The 13,562-nt window shown below is 47.3% G+C and overlaps 1 protein-coding gene across 1 annotated transcript in view; it reads right to left on the bottom strand.

Annotated features, from left to right (window-relative positions):
• Positions 1-13,562, bottom strand: part of DNAH8 (dynein axonemal heavy chain 8) — a 1,666,792-nt gene that overhangs the window by 954,491 nt on the left and 698,739 nt on the right. Inside the window, 1 exon segment of the mRNA XM_033937418.1 lies at positions 6,038-6,154. Coding sequence (XP_033793309.1) covers positions 6,038-6,154 — 117 coding nt within the window.

Raw genomic sequence — 13,562 nt, forward strand, 5'->3', positions numbered from 1 at the left:
AGGACATGGCGGTACTCGAGAGAGTCCAGAGAAGAGCAACTAAGCTAATAAAGGGTATGGAGGACCTCTCATATACTGACAGACTGAAAAAGCTGGGGCTTTTCTCCCTGGAAAAGCGGAGACATAGTAACATAGTAGATGACGGCAGATAAAGACCCGAATAGTCCAACCAGTCTGCCCAACCTGATTCAATTTAATTTTTTTTTTTTTTTCTTCTTCTTAGTTATTTCTGGGCAAGAATCCAAAGTTTTACCCGGTACTGTGCTTGGGTTCCAACTGCCAAAATCTCTGTTAAGACGTACTCCAGCCCATCTACACCCTCCCAGCCATTGAAGCCCTCCCCTGCCCATCCTCCACCAAACGGCCACACACAGACACAGACCATGCAAGTCTGCCCAGTAACTGGCCTAGTTCAATATTTAATATTATTTTCTGATTCTAAATCTTCTGTGTTCATCCCACGCTTCTTTGAACTCAGTCACAGTTTTACTCTCCACCACCTCTCTCGGGAGCGCATTCCAGGCATCCACTACCCTCTCCGTAAAGTAGAATTTCCTAACATTGCCCCTGAATCTACCACCCCTCAACCTCAAATTATGTCCTTTGGTTTTACCATTTTCCTTTCTCTGGAAAAGATTTTGTTCTACGTTAATACCCTTCAAGTATTAACTTAGAACAAAATCTTAGAGACTTAGAGGAGACATGATAGAAACCTTCAAGATCATGAAGGGCATAGAAAGAGTAGACAGGGACAGATTTTTCAAATTATGGGGAACCACAAGTACAAGGGGGCACTCAGAGAAATTGAAAGGGGGAAGGTTTAGAACAAACGCCAGGAAGTTCTTTTTCACCCAGAGGGTGGTGGATACATGGAACGCGCTACCGGAGGATGTGATAAGCAGGAGTACGCTACAGGGCTTCAAAGAAGGTTTGGATAGGTACCTGGAAGATAAAGGGATTGAGGGGTACAGATAGGAGTAGAGGTAGGTTATAGGGATAGGATTAAAGGATTAGAGGCAGTTACAAAATTACTCAGGGACACTGTTCAGGCAATTAGGGCTGATGGGCCGCTGAGGGAGCGGACCGCTGGGCAAGATGGACCTCTGGTCTGACTCAGTGGAGGCAATTTCTTATGTTCTTATGCTCTAAAGATATCCAGTGTGGAGGGAGTCATCAGCATAGAGATGATACTGAAAACCATGAGAGGAGATCAGTGTACCAAGAGAGCGGGTATATATGGAAAAGAGGAGAGGGCCCAGGACAGAGCCTTGGGATATGCCAACAGACAGCAGGATGTTCTTCTTGGTGTGCTGGATCTTCCACTCCTGAGCCAGCATTTCTCCCAGTGGCGTACCTAGCATATGTGACACCCGGGGCCCATCATTTTTTTGATACCCCCCATCTATATGAAAAACATGATTTTTAGTAACAATCCACCCGTCACACAAGAGAGTACCTAGGAAAAGGCAGCATTTTACATACTGCAGTGAGTAGTACAACATCAATACACCCATTGTAAAACTAAACAAGCCAGACTAGTACAGATCAATCCTGCACAGTCAATCTTAACAGAAAACACACAGAACACAGAAAACACCTTCGCCTAGTATGGAATATGTAATCACAAACTAACCCCTTCCCCTTTTACAAAACTGTAGTGTGGTTTTTAGCCACGGTGGTAACAGCTCAGACTCTCATAGAATTCTGAGCATCAGAGCTGTTACTACCATGGCCGGCACTAAAAAAACGCTCTACAGTTTTGTAAAAGGGGGAATAAAATAGAAATACGTAGACAAAGGTTAAATTGAACCACCAAGAAGCTGGACTCTGCATACAATGTAACACCACAGAAAAAGCGATGCATCTCCCCTAAAGCAAAAAAATAAATAAATATAATTTTTTTCTACCTTGTCTTCTCTGGTTTCTGCTTTCCTCATCTTAGAAACATAGAAGATGACGGCACTCTCTTCCTTTCATCCACTGTCTACCCTCTCTCTGCCCCTTCTATATGGCATCTTCTCTCCTTCTATTCCCCTTCCAGAAACTTTATGCCTTCCCCTTCCATCTCTCCCTTCATCCCCATTAGTCTGGCATCCATCTTCTTCCCTTCCCTCTTCCAATGGTCTGGCATATCTCTCCTCTTCTTCCCTTCCCTCTCCCACACCCCCATGGTCTGGCATTGAGTGAATTTCACTCTCTAATATCCCTTCTCCCCACTTCCATCAGCATCTGCCCCTTTCTTTCCCTCCAACCCAATTCCATCCAGTATCTTTTCCCCGCACACCAATTCCATCAGCATCTGCCTCCTTTCTTTTCCTCCAACCCAATTCCATCCAGTATTCTTCCCCCTTATGTTTCTCTTCCCTTTCCCTGCACACCAATTCCCATGAGCATCTGCCCTCCCTCCAACCCAATTCCATCCTTATGTCTCTCTCCTTTCACTGCACACCAATTTCATCAGCATCTGCCTCTTTCCCTTCCATCACCCTTCCATACCACCCTGCCCCATTCTCTCCCTCTACCACCCTTCCATACCACCCTGACCCCATTTCTCTCCCCTCCACCACCCTTCTATGCTCCTCTCCCCCTTCAAACCAGCAAACCTGCGATGACTGCTTCTGCTGCCTCTGTTCCGGAAGATGTCAGAGGGGATGGGCCGGCAGACGCAGAGAGTTGCGTTAAGGTCCCATGATGACTGCAGCTGCCGGTCCACCCCCTCAGATGCCACTTACGTCTTCCGGAGCAGAGGAAGCAGAAGCAGTCATCGCGGAACCTTCCTGCTCTTCAGCGCGGCTGCCAACTTTGCTTCAGAATAAGTATGGCAGCCGCACAGAGGTGCAGGTGCTGTTTAGAGCAGTGCGGAAGGTTCCGGATCTGGCCGGCTGTGCACCCGGGGCGGTCTGCACCCCCCCCACACCTTTTGTACGCCACTGCCCTTACCCCATGAAGTCTGCATCTCTCACTCATCCCTCTCTCTCTTGTCTGTACCCCCTCCCAGTCAGCATCTCTCTCATCCCTGGACCCCCCAGCCAGCTGTATACCCCCTCCCCCAGCATCTTTTTCATCCCTGTACACCCCAGCAAGCTGTACAACCCCCCCCCAGCCAGCATCTCATCCATGTACCCTCCACTCCCAGCCATCATCTCTCTCATCCCTGTCTCACACTATTTCCTATCCCCCTGAGCCAGCAATTATCACTCCATCATTTCCCAGCCAGCATCTCCTACCATCTCTCCATGAAGCAATGCCAATTTCACTAGCAACCTGCCACCGGCTCTGCAGCTTTCCCTCCAGCGTCTCTGAGTCCCGCTCTAAGTCTGAACATGCATCAACAGCAGCATAAGCTATGCTCTCACTGTGTTCACGGTCAGCTTACTGCTCAGGATGGTGGCTGTTCCCACCGGACTGATCTTGACGAGATTCGAAGTTCTGAGCCCTTGTGAACAGCTACTTCTGGCAGAGTGGCAGAAGTCGAGCTGTGCGTCTTTCTGGATGACCTTTTGGCAGCATCATCTTGGGTGAGGCTCAAAGCTGAAGCGGATCGCTGCCTATCATAGCAGCTAGCTCTATGGCTGCCCTTGACTGTGTCCAGCGAGAAGTCGTTTCTGCTGGGGTTTAGCACCCCCGATAACTTTGGGAGCGTTGGATGGGTCCTGTAGTGACTCACAAGTCTGCTGGTTTAGCAGAAACCCTTGGGGGGAAGAGAGGGGTCTCACACGCTGACTGCAGTTGGAGCTCACGAACAAATAAGCCCTCCCTAGAAATCTTGATGGTGGGGGTACTTAGTAGGGTGATCAACTGTCTGCCATGAAATTAAGGGAGATTTAGTCGCATTTCTCCAGCAAATGTTCATATGTAGGTCACACTAAGCCTGGAAATAAGGGAGCGTTAGGCTCAGCACCCCCAGAGTTGGCTCCTCTGCTCATCTCTCTGGCCAGATTGTTTAAAGACAGAAGAGTAACAGGGAACTTTATCTTGGCCAATTTTGGGTGCTGTTTTGTTTGTTTGGTTTTTTTTTTGGGGTGGCAACCTTCTGCAATTAGGTGGGGATTTTGGCCACTGTTTTACTTCGCCCCCAGGCCCTGCAATCACGACTCCTAACTGCAGCCCCTCACTTATTCCACTTAGCTGTCCAAAACCCTGGCACTTCTCTCAATCAGCAGCAGCAGCCCAGCTTCAGTTGCAGTGCTCAGCATGGCTGTTCCAGACGCAACGGTGTCCGGACCATTCTTGTCATGAATGAATTTTCATTGGTTCAGCTAGGGCACAATGGACCAATCACAAATGACCTCAGAGTTCCTAAGATCATTTGTAATTGGCCCGTTGTGCTGCAGCAGAACCAATGAAAAAAAATACCCGCCCAAAATAGCTCATTACTGGAAAATAAAAAAAATAGCCCATAAACTCGCCACCCGCCCAAGCCCTTTATTTCCTGCTGGGGGGCTTAAAAAGTAGCTCAATTGGGTGGGAAAACTAAAGCCCTTCCTATGGGATGAACCGGGAAGGGGAAGGGCTGCCATTCTGAGGAGGCGGGCCTGCTGGCTGGAGGGAGTAAACATCCTTCCGGCAGACCTGAAAGAAAAAAGTACGTGGAGGGGGATCTGGGTGGGCTTGGGGATGTCAGAGTGGGAGCATGAATTCTTTGGAGGGTTCCGGCAGGAGGGAGTGGGCATACCTCCAGCGGTTGATCTTAAGAGGGGGTGGGGGTTTCTGAAAGAAGGGATTGGGCATCCCTCCTGCCGTTGATCTTCATTGGGGGGGAGGTTTCGAGTTTCTGGCAGGAGAGTCTGGGCATCCTTCCTGCCGGTGATATTCAGGGGGTGGCAGCAGAAGGAATTAAGCACTCCTCCTGACACTGACATTCGGGAGGGGGGGAGCTTCAGGGATTCCGGCAAAAGGACTGGGCATCCCTCCTGCCGGCCAACTTCACTGTGTGACAGGTTCCCTGCTGCAGCAGCTAAACTGATCGCGGCAGGGAGATTCCCTTGCCACAATCAGTTCAGCGGCCGTGTCTATTTGAAATTTAGCCTGCACCACAAAGAATATGAAATTCCAAACGTGGTTAGCAGCAGGACAGGTTCTCTATCATAGGTCTCCAAAAACCTCTTGTGGCTGATTGGCGAGCTAAATATTATCGTGTATTAAGCACTTCAATGATAACAATCAGCATAAAGCACACTTATCTCAAAATAATGTTGGCTTTGTTGGGGGATTTTTGAAAAATGCATTCAGTATGAACCGTCTTGCATTTCAGTCTTGCATTTCAAAAAATGGCGCTCGACGAAGCCAAAATTCTGGCGAAATGGGTCCCGTCGGGCTCTTATCTTCTTTTGAGATAAGTGTGCTTTATGCTGATTGTTATCATTGAAGTACTTAATACACGATAATATTTAGCTTATTTAGCTCGCCAATCAGCCACAAGAGGTTTTTGGAGACCTATGATAGAGAACCTGTCCTGCTGCTAACCACTTTTGGAATTTCATATTCTTTGTGGTGCAGGCTTCTGAGGTCTTTTCCTCTTGTTCATCTAAACACAGTTGTGCTTGAAACCTGTATGTTTGATTTGTTATAGACATTTTTTGAGGTTTCTGTCCATTTTTGATTATTGATATTTGAAATGTAGGCCACATTTCAGGCGCCTATCAAAGCCCTAGGGAGACACCTAGGGCCGCCTAAGCTCACCTAAGGCCACTTCTGGGCGAAACCAAACCCATACCTAGCCTTGGGTGAGCTTAAGCAACCCTACGCGCCTCCCTAGGCTCGCAAAAGCACCTACAATGTAGGCAGCCTGTCTCAGGATGGTTTGTTGTTTTTTTTTTAAAACCATATGTCCCGATTGACTGGTTAGACAGCGGTAGGACACCTACTGCCACCTACAATCAGGACGCCATTTATAGAATTTGCCTCTCTATATATAAATATCATATAACTAAATCAATCTTTTACTTGTAAAGGCAATGCTATCTTTAAACTAAAATGAAAACATTCATACCAAATGTACAATGTATTTAAATCATATTTTAAAGTGAATACATACCTTTTTTAAAAGTTGATTAAAATTATTCATGGCTGCATCTACATCTTTAAAGAAGTTGTCTAATGTCAGAGATGACCAAGTTAATATGGTAAGCCCCTGTCTCAATACAGACTCTACCTGAAGAAATCATAAATATAGCCATGTTTGAGTACACATAATAATGGCAAAAGAGTTATTCATAGAGTGTAAATTTTTTTTTAACTTATCTCTAAGTTAGGAGTTCTGATACATTCATCTATTCTCAGCAGTACAATTATTTACAGGCAGAAACTGATACATGACCCTTATTGAATTATAGAATGATTTCTAAAAGAATGCGGTGAAAAAGTACATCTGTATTAAAGAACAGGCCAAAATTAATAATGATAATAATAGCTTTATTTATATCTCGTCATACCTTTTCAGTTCAAGAAGGTGAACAATAATAGAAGTATACAGTGTGATTACAGGATGCAGGTACAGATACAAATACAGGTAGATAGTGAATACAGCTGTATAAAGAGATAATAACAGGGAGTTAGTCAGGGAGTTCAAACAAATTTGTCTGCAAGGACCGGCACAAAGTGTAGAAATAGAAGGGACGCTGGGAAGCAGCGATCACAACATGATCCGCTTCGACCTGGAAGCAGGGGAGAAACATTGGTCCAGAACGATGGCCATAGCGCTGAACTTCCAAAAAGCACAGTTACTTACCGTAACAGGTGTTATCCAGGGACAGCAGGCAGATATTCTTGACTGATGGGTGACGGCACTGACGGAGCCCCGGTACGGACAATTTTAGAGTGATTGCACTCTAAGAACTTTAGAAAGTTCTAGCTAGGCCGCACCGCGCGTGCGCGAGTGCCTTCCCGCCCGACGGAGGCGCGCGGTCCCCAGTTAGGATAAGCCAGCTAAGAAGCCAACCCGGGAAGGTGGGAGGGACGCAAGAATATCTGCCTGCTGTCCCTGGATAACACCTGTTACGGTAAGTAACTGTGCTTTATCCCAGGACAAGCAGGCAGCATATTCTTGACTGATGGGTGACCTCCAAGCTAACAAAAAGAGGGATGGAGGGAAGGTTGGCCATTAGGAAAACAAATTTTGTAAAACAGATTGGCCGAAGTGTCCATCCCGTCTGGAGAATGCATCCAGACAATAGTGAGATGTAAAAGTATGAACTGAGGACCAAGTAGAAACCTTGCAGATTTCTTCAATGAAAGTGGAACGGAGGAAAGCTACAGACGCTGCCATAGCTCTAATCTTGTGGCCCGTGACAGAACCTTCCAGTGTCAGGCCCGACTGAGCATAACAGAATGAAACGCAAGCAGCAAGCCAATTGGACAGGGTGCGTTTAGATACAGGATGACCCAACTTGTTAGGATCAAAGGACAAAAACAGTTGAGGAGATGATCTGTGAGGTCTGGTGCGTTCAAGATAGTAAGCCAGAGCACGTTTACAATCCAAGGTATGCAAAGCCTGTTCACCTGGATTAGAATGAGGCTTTGGGAAAAAAACAGGTAGGACGATGGATTGGTTAAGATGAAACTCAGACACAACCTTAGGAAGGAATTTTGGATGTGTACGGAGGACGACCTTATCATGGTGAAAAACAGTGAAAGGTGGATCAGCCACCAGTGCATGGAGCTCACTGACCCTCCTGGCAGAAGTGAGAGCTATAAGAAAGACCACTTTCCAAGTTAGAAATTTAAAATGCGCTGTGGTCAAAGGCTCGAAAGGAGGTTTCATTAACACAGAAAGAACCACATTAAGATCCCATAAAACAGGAGGGGCCCTAAGAGGTGGCTTCACATTGAAAAGGCCCTTCATGAACCTAGAAACCAAGGGATGAGCTGAGAGGGGTTTTCCATGAAAAGCTGCAATAGCACTAAGGTGAACTCTTATCGAAGAGGATTTAAGACCAGAGTCAGATAAGGACAGAAGATAGTCTAACACCAGTCCTACTGCTATAGACATGGGATTATGGTGATGCAAGAGGCACCAGGAAGAAAACCGAGACCACTTTTGTTGGTAACATTGAAGAGTAGCCGGTTTCCTGGAGGCATCAATAATAGAACGGACAGGCTGAGAAAGGAGAGAGTGAGCCGAAGTCAGCCCGAGAGATACCAAGCTGTCAGGTGCAGAGACTGTAAGCTGGGATGAAGTAGAGTTTGCTGATGCTGTGTAAGTAGTGAAGGAAACAGTGGAAGAGGTATGGGTTCCCTGGAACTGAGTTGAAGTAGAAGGGAGAACCAATGCTGTCTGGGCCACCGTGGAGCTATGAGAATCATGGTGGCTTGTTCCCTCTTGAGTTTGAATAATGTGCGCAGCATGAGCGGAAGAGGAGGGAATGCATAAAGGAAGAGATTGGTCCAATCCAGGAGAAATGCATCGGGTTCCAGACGGTGAGGAGAGTAAAGTCTGGAGCAAAACAGGGGCAGTTGATGGTTGTGGGGAGCTGCAAAAAGATCCACTTGAGGTGTGCCCCATTGAGAGAAAATGGACCGGAGGGTCAAGGGATCGAGAGTCCATTCGTGAGGTTGAAGAATTCTGCTGAGATTGTCTGCTAAGCAATTCTGTTCCCCTTGGATGTAGACCGCCTTCAGGAATAAGTGACGAGCTGTCGCCCAGGTCCAAATCCTTTGAGCTTCCTGACACAAGAGACGGGATCCCGTCCCTCCCTGTTTGTTGATGTAATACATTGCAACTTGGTTGTCTGTGCAAATGAGTAGTACCTGAGGAAAAAGAAGATGTTGAAAAGCCTTGAGGGCGTAAAACATCGCTCGGAGTTCCAGGAAATTGATGTGGTGTTTCTTTTCCTGGGTAGTCCAAAACCCCTGAGTTTGGAACTCGTTCAAGTGAGCTTCCCATGCATAGGGGGAGGAATCCGTGGTGATGACCAGTTGATGAGGAGGTAGATGGAACAGCAGACCTCTGGATAGATTTGAAGATGTCAACCACCAAAGAAGCGACTGCCGAAGAGACGAGGTCACAGATATGAGTTGTGAACAAGGATCCGTCGCTTGGGACCACTGGTTCGCTAAGGTCCATTGAGGAGTACGTAGGTGGAGACGTGCGAAGGGGGTGACATGCACTGTGGAGGCCATGTGCCCCAAGATCACCATCATGTGATTTGCAGAGATGGACGTTTGCTGCAACACCCGTTGACAGAGATGAAGAATGTTGTGAAGGCGATTTGTTGGAAGAAATGCCCTCATCTGAAGTGTGTCCAGAATGGCTCCAATGAATTGAAGTCGCTGAGTTGGAATTAGATGCGACTTGGGTAGATTGATTTCGAACCCTAACAGTTGAAGGAAGAAAATGGTCTGATTGGTGGCAAGTTGAACGGCCTGAGGAGAATGAGCCTTGATCAGCCAGTCGTCCAGATAAGGGAAGACTTGAAAATTGTGAGAGCGGAGATAAGCCGCGACCACAATCAGACATTTGGTGAATACCCTGGGAGAGGAGGCTAGACTGAAGGGTAACACCTTGTACTGGTAATGATGCTGGTTGACGAGGAAGCGTAGATATTGTCTGGACGTTAGATGGATAGGAATGTGAGTGTACGCCTCCTTGAGATCGAGAGAGCATAGCCAGTCGCCCTGAGAGAGAAGAGGATATAGGGTTGCAAGAGATAACATTTTGAACTTCTCCTTGACCAGACACTTGTTGAGATCTCTGAGATCTAATATTGGTCTGAGGTCTCCGGTCTTTTTGGGTACTAGAAAGTACCGGGAGTAAAATCCCAGGCCTCGCTGGTCTTGAGGAACTGGTTCGATGGCATTGAGAAGAAGGAGGGAGTGAACCTCCTGAGCCAGTAGGAGGGACTGAGAGTGGGTGGAAGCAGATTCTTTTGGCAGGCCTAATGGTGGAGGAGTCTGGAAGTTTATGGAGTAGCCATGGGCTATGATTAAAAGAACCCACTGGTCGGAGGTGATTACTTCCCAGCGAGAGAGAAAAATTCGAAGTCGACCTCCTATGGGCTGAGGAAGAGAACAGGAGGGAGGAAGACTGGCAATGCCCTGGAGAAGGGAGTCAAAAGGGCTGTGTCGGCTTAGGTTGAAGAGCAGGTTTAACGTTAGGCTGTTGCTGCTGACGAGCCTGTTGGTGCTGTTGGCGTTGCCTCCGAGGTTGAGGAGGATGAGGCTGAGCCGGCCGAGCCGAAAATCTCCTCTGATACGAAGATTGTTGTCTAAATGGACGAGGAGGAGAAGGTTTCTTCTTGTTTTTTAACAAGGTGTCCCACCTAGTTTCATGGGCAGATAGCTTTTGGGTGGTGGTATCCATGGACTCCCCAAACAGCTCATCCCCTAGGCAGGGCGCATTGGCAAGTCGGTCCTGGTGGTTTACATCCAGGTCTGAGACTCGAAGTCATGCCAACCTTCTCATTGCCACAGACATAGCAGTGGCCCGTGATATCAGTTCAAAAGTATCATAAATTGAACGGACCATAAACTTTCTGAGTTGCAAAAGGCTAGAGGTGCATTGCTGAAAAGCAGGAAGTTTACGGTCCGGAATATACTTTTGAAAAGAGGTCACCTGTTGGATGAGATGTTTTAGGTAAAAAGAGAAGTGGAACGCGTAGTTACCTGAACGGTTGGCCAACATCGCATTTTGGTAAAGGCGTTTCCCAAATTTATCCATGGCCTTGCCCTCTCTGCCAGGAGGGACAGAGGCGTAAACACTAGCTACCGTAGATTTCTTCAGGGCCGACTCCACCAGCAGAGACTCATGGGGAAGTTGGTGTTTGTCAAACCCTGGAATAGAAATCACTTTATAAAGAGATTCTAGTTTTCTCGGGGCTCCTGGTATTGTCAAAGGAGTTTCCAAATTTTTATAGAAAGTTTCCCTCAAGATGTCATGGAGGGGCAACTTTAAAAACTCTTTGGGAGGTTGGTCAAAATCCAAAGCATCAAGAAATGCCTTGGATTTTTTAGAGTCAGACTCTAGAGGAATAGAAAGAGTGTCTGACATCTCCTTTAAGAATTTGGTGAAGGAGGAGTGCTCTGGTTTAGCAGCAGGATCCTGCACCGATGGATCATCCTCATCAGACGAATAATCCTCCTCGGTACTGAGGGGATCATCGGAGTCGTCCCACAAGTCAGGGTCCCGTATCGATTGAAGATGGCCCTGAGAGAGTGGAGTGGATGTCTTGGTATGTTTGGTCTTGCGTACCGATTTCCCCGAACGGGTCGATACGGTACCTGGTGACTGCACAGCGGTACGGGTTTCAGAGACCGGTACCGGATCAGAAACTGAAAGAACAGTGCGTCGATGAGACTTTGGTTCTGCTGATAGAATAGGCATGGATAAAGATTTCTGCAGTGCCGATAATGCCGATGCCGATAATAGAGGCTGATCGACAATCGGCACCGAAGGCTCAGTAGGTACCGACACTGGAAGGCTCGGAGTCAAAAGAGCCGGGAGCAATTGTTGCAGTTGCTCCTTAAGTTGGGCCTGAAGGATAGAGGCAATACGCTCATCCAACGTTGGTCCCGATGGCACTGGTACCACTTTTTTCTTGCTCGGTACCTGCGGTGCAGCTCGACGCTCGGGTGAAGTCGATGCCGATGATGAGGCAGTAACTTCAATGGGAGCGGAGCGCTTACGGGGCCGGCGCGCAGTCTGCAGTTCTTGGCTCACTGCTTGCTCGACTGGCGGCCCGAGGACAGTAGGGGAAGGCTTCTTAGCCGGCTTACCTACTGGTTGCGACACTGGGGATGTAGTTTGCGGTGCCGAAACTGTGGGTGTTGGTTTGGAGGAAGTTGCCGACGTCGATACCGGAGGAACTTCCATAGCGGTACCGAACAGGATCCGCTGTTGTATTTGCCGGTTTTTCAAAATTCTCTTTTGAAGAGAACTACAGCGGGTGCAGGTTTTAGCCCTGTGGTCCGGACCCAGACACTGTAGGCACCACTTGTGCGGGTCAGAAAGAGATATAGGGCGCGCACACCGCTGGCACTTTTTAAAACCCGGTGACGGGGGCATGAATGGAAAAACGGCTGTAGCAGGTGCCAACAGGCCCCGCTGGGGCCGACCGCAAAAAAAGAAAATAAAGTGGGTTTTGTTTTTTGTTTTTAACACGAACAAATGAAAATAAGAAAAGTAAAAATTATCGAAGAGAAAAAACGCGCGAGCGGGAAGGCGAAAACACTGTGAAAAAAAAATTTCCAACAGCCGTTGGAAACACGCGTCTTCTTAGCTCCGCGGAAACTAAGAAACTGGGGACCGCGCGCCTCCGTTGGGCGGGAAGGCACTCGCGCACGCGCGGTGCGGCCTAGCTAGAACTTTCTAAAGTTCTTAGAGTGCAACCACTCTAAAATTGTCCGTACCGGGGCTCCGTCGGTGCCGTCACCCATCAGTCAAGAATATGCTGCCTGCTTGTCCTGGGATAAAGGGAATTACGAAGAGATGAGACTCATGGTGGGGAAGAAGATTGAGAAGAGGATAAGCACTGTAAAAACGCTAGAGCAAGCTTGGTCCCTTTTTAAGGACACAGCCACCGAGGTGCAAAATCTATATATACCACGTAACAAGAAAGGATCCAAGAGGGAAAAGAACAAAGAACTGGTGTGGCTCACTGTAGAGGTGAAGGAAGCGATCAGAGACAAGAAAACTTCGTTTAAGGAATGGAAAAGGTCAAAATCAGACGAAAACTGGAATAAGCACAAACAACATCCATGTAGGTGCCATTAGGCGGTAAAAAGGGCCAAAAGAGATTATGAAGTAAAAATAGCCAAGGAGGCGAAAAACTTCAAGCCGTTCTTTCAATATATTAAGGGGAAACGACCCACGAAGGAAGTGGTGGGACCGTTGGATGACCATGGAATAAAGGCAGTGTTAAAGGAGGACAAAGAAAACGCAGACAAACTGAACACATTTTTTGCATCTGAATTTATCAAAGAGGATATACACAGCATACCCGAAACCATCAGTCTATATGCTGGAAAAGAAGATGGGAAACTGACAGGGTTGACGGTCAGTCAAGAAGAGGTATTGAGGCAGATTGATATGCTTAAGAGCGATAAATCATCAGGACCGGATGGCATCCATCCGAGGGTCATCAAGGAACTGAAAGGGACTATAGCTAAACTGCTTCAACTGATAGACAATCTGTCGATCAAATCGAGAAAGATTCCGGATGACTGGAAGGTGGCGAATGTTACACCGATCTTCAAAAAAGGTTTGAGGGGAGATCTAGAAAACTACAGACCGGTGAGTCTGACCTCGGTACCGGGAAAGATGGTAGAGGTGCTGATAAAGGACCGCATTATTGATCACCTTGACGGACATAGTTTAATGAGGACCAGCCAGCACGGTTTCAGTAAAGGCAGATCTTGCCTGACGAACTTGCTGCACTTCTTTGAGGGAATAAACAGGCGGATAGACAAGGGTGACCCGTTCAACATTGTATATCTGGATTTTCAGAAGGCGTTCAACAAGGTTCCACATGAACAACTATTTCGTAAAATTTCAAGCCATGGAATCGAGAGTGAAATACTCACGTGGATTAAAAACTGGTTGGAGCATAGGAAACAGAGAGTGGGGG

Source organism: Geotrypetes seraphini, chromosome 3 (genome assembly GCF_902459505.1).
Source record: "Geotrypetes seraphini chromosome 3, aGeoSer1.1, whole genome shotgun sequence".
Lineage (NCBI taxonomy): Eukaryota > Metazoa > Chordata > Amphibia > Gymnophiona > Dermophiidae > Geotrypetes > Geotrypetes seraphini.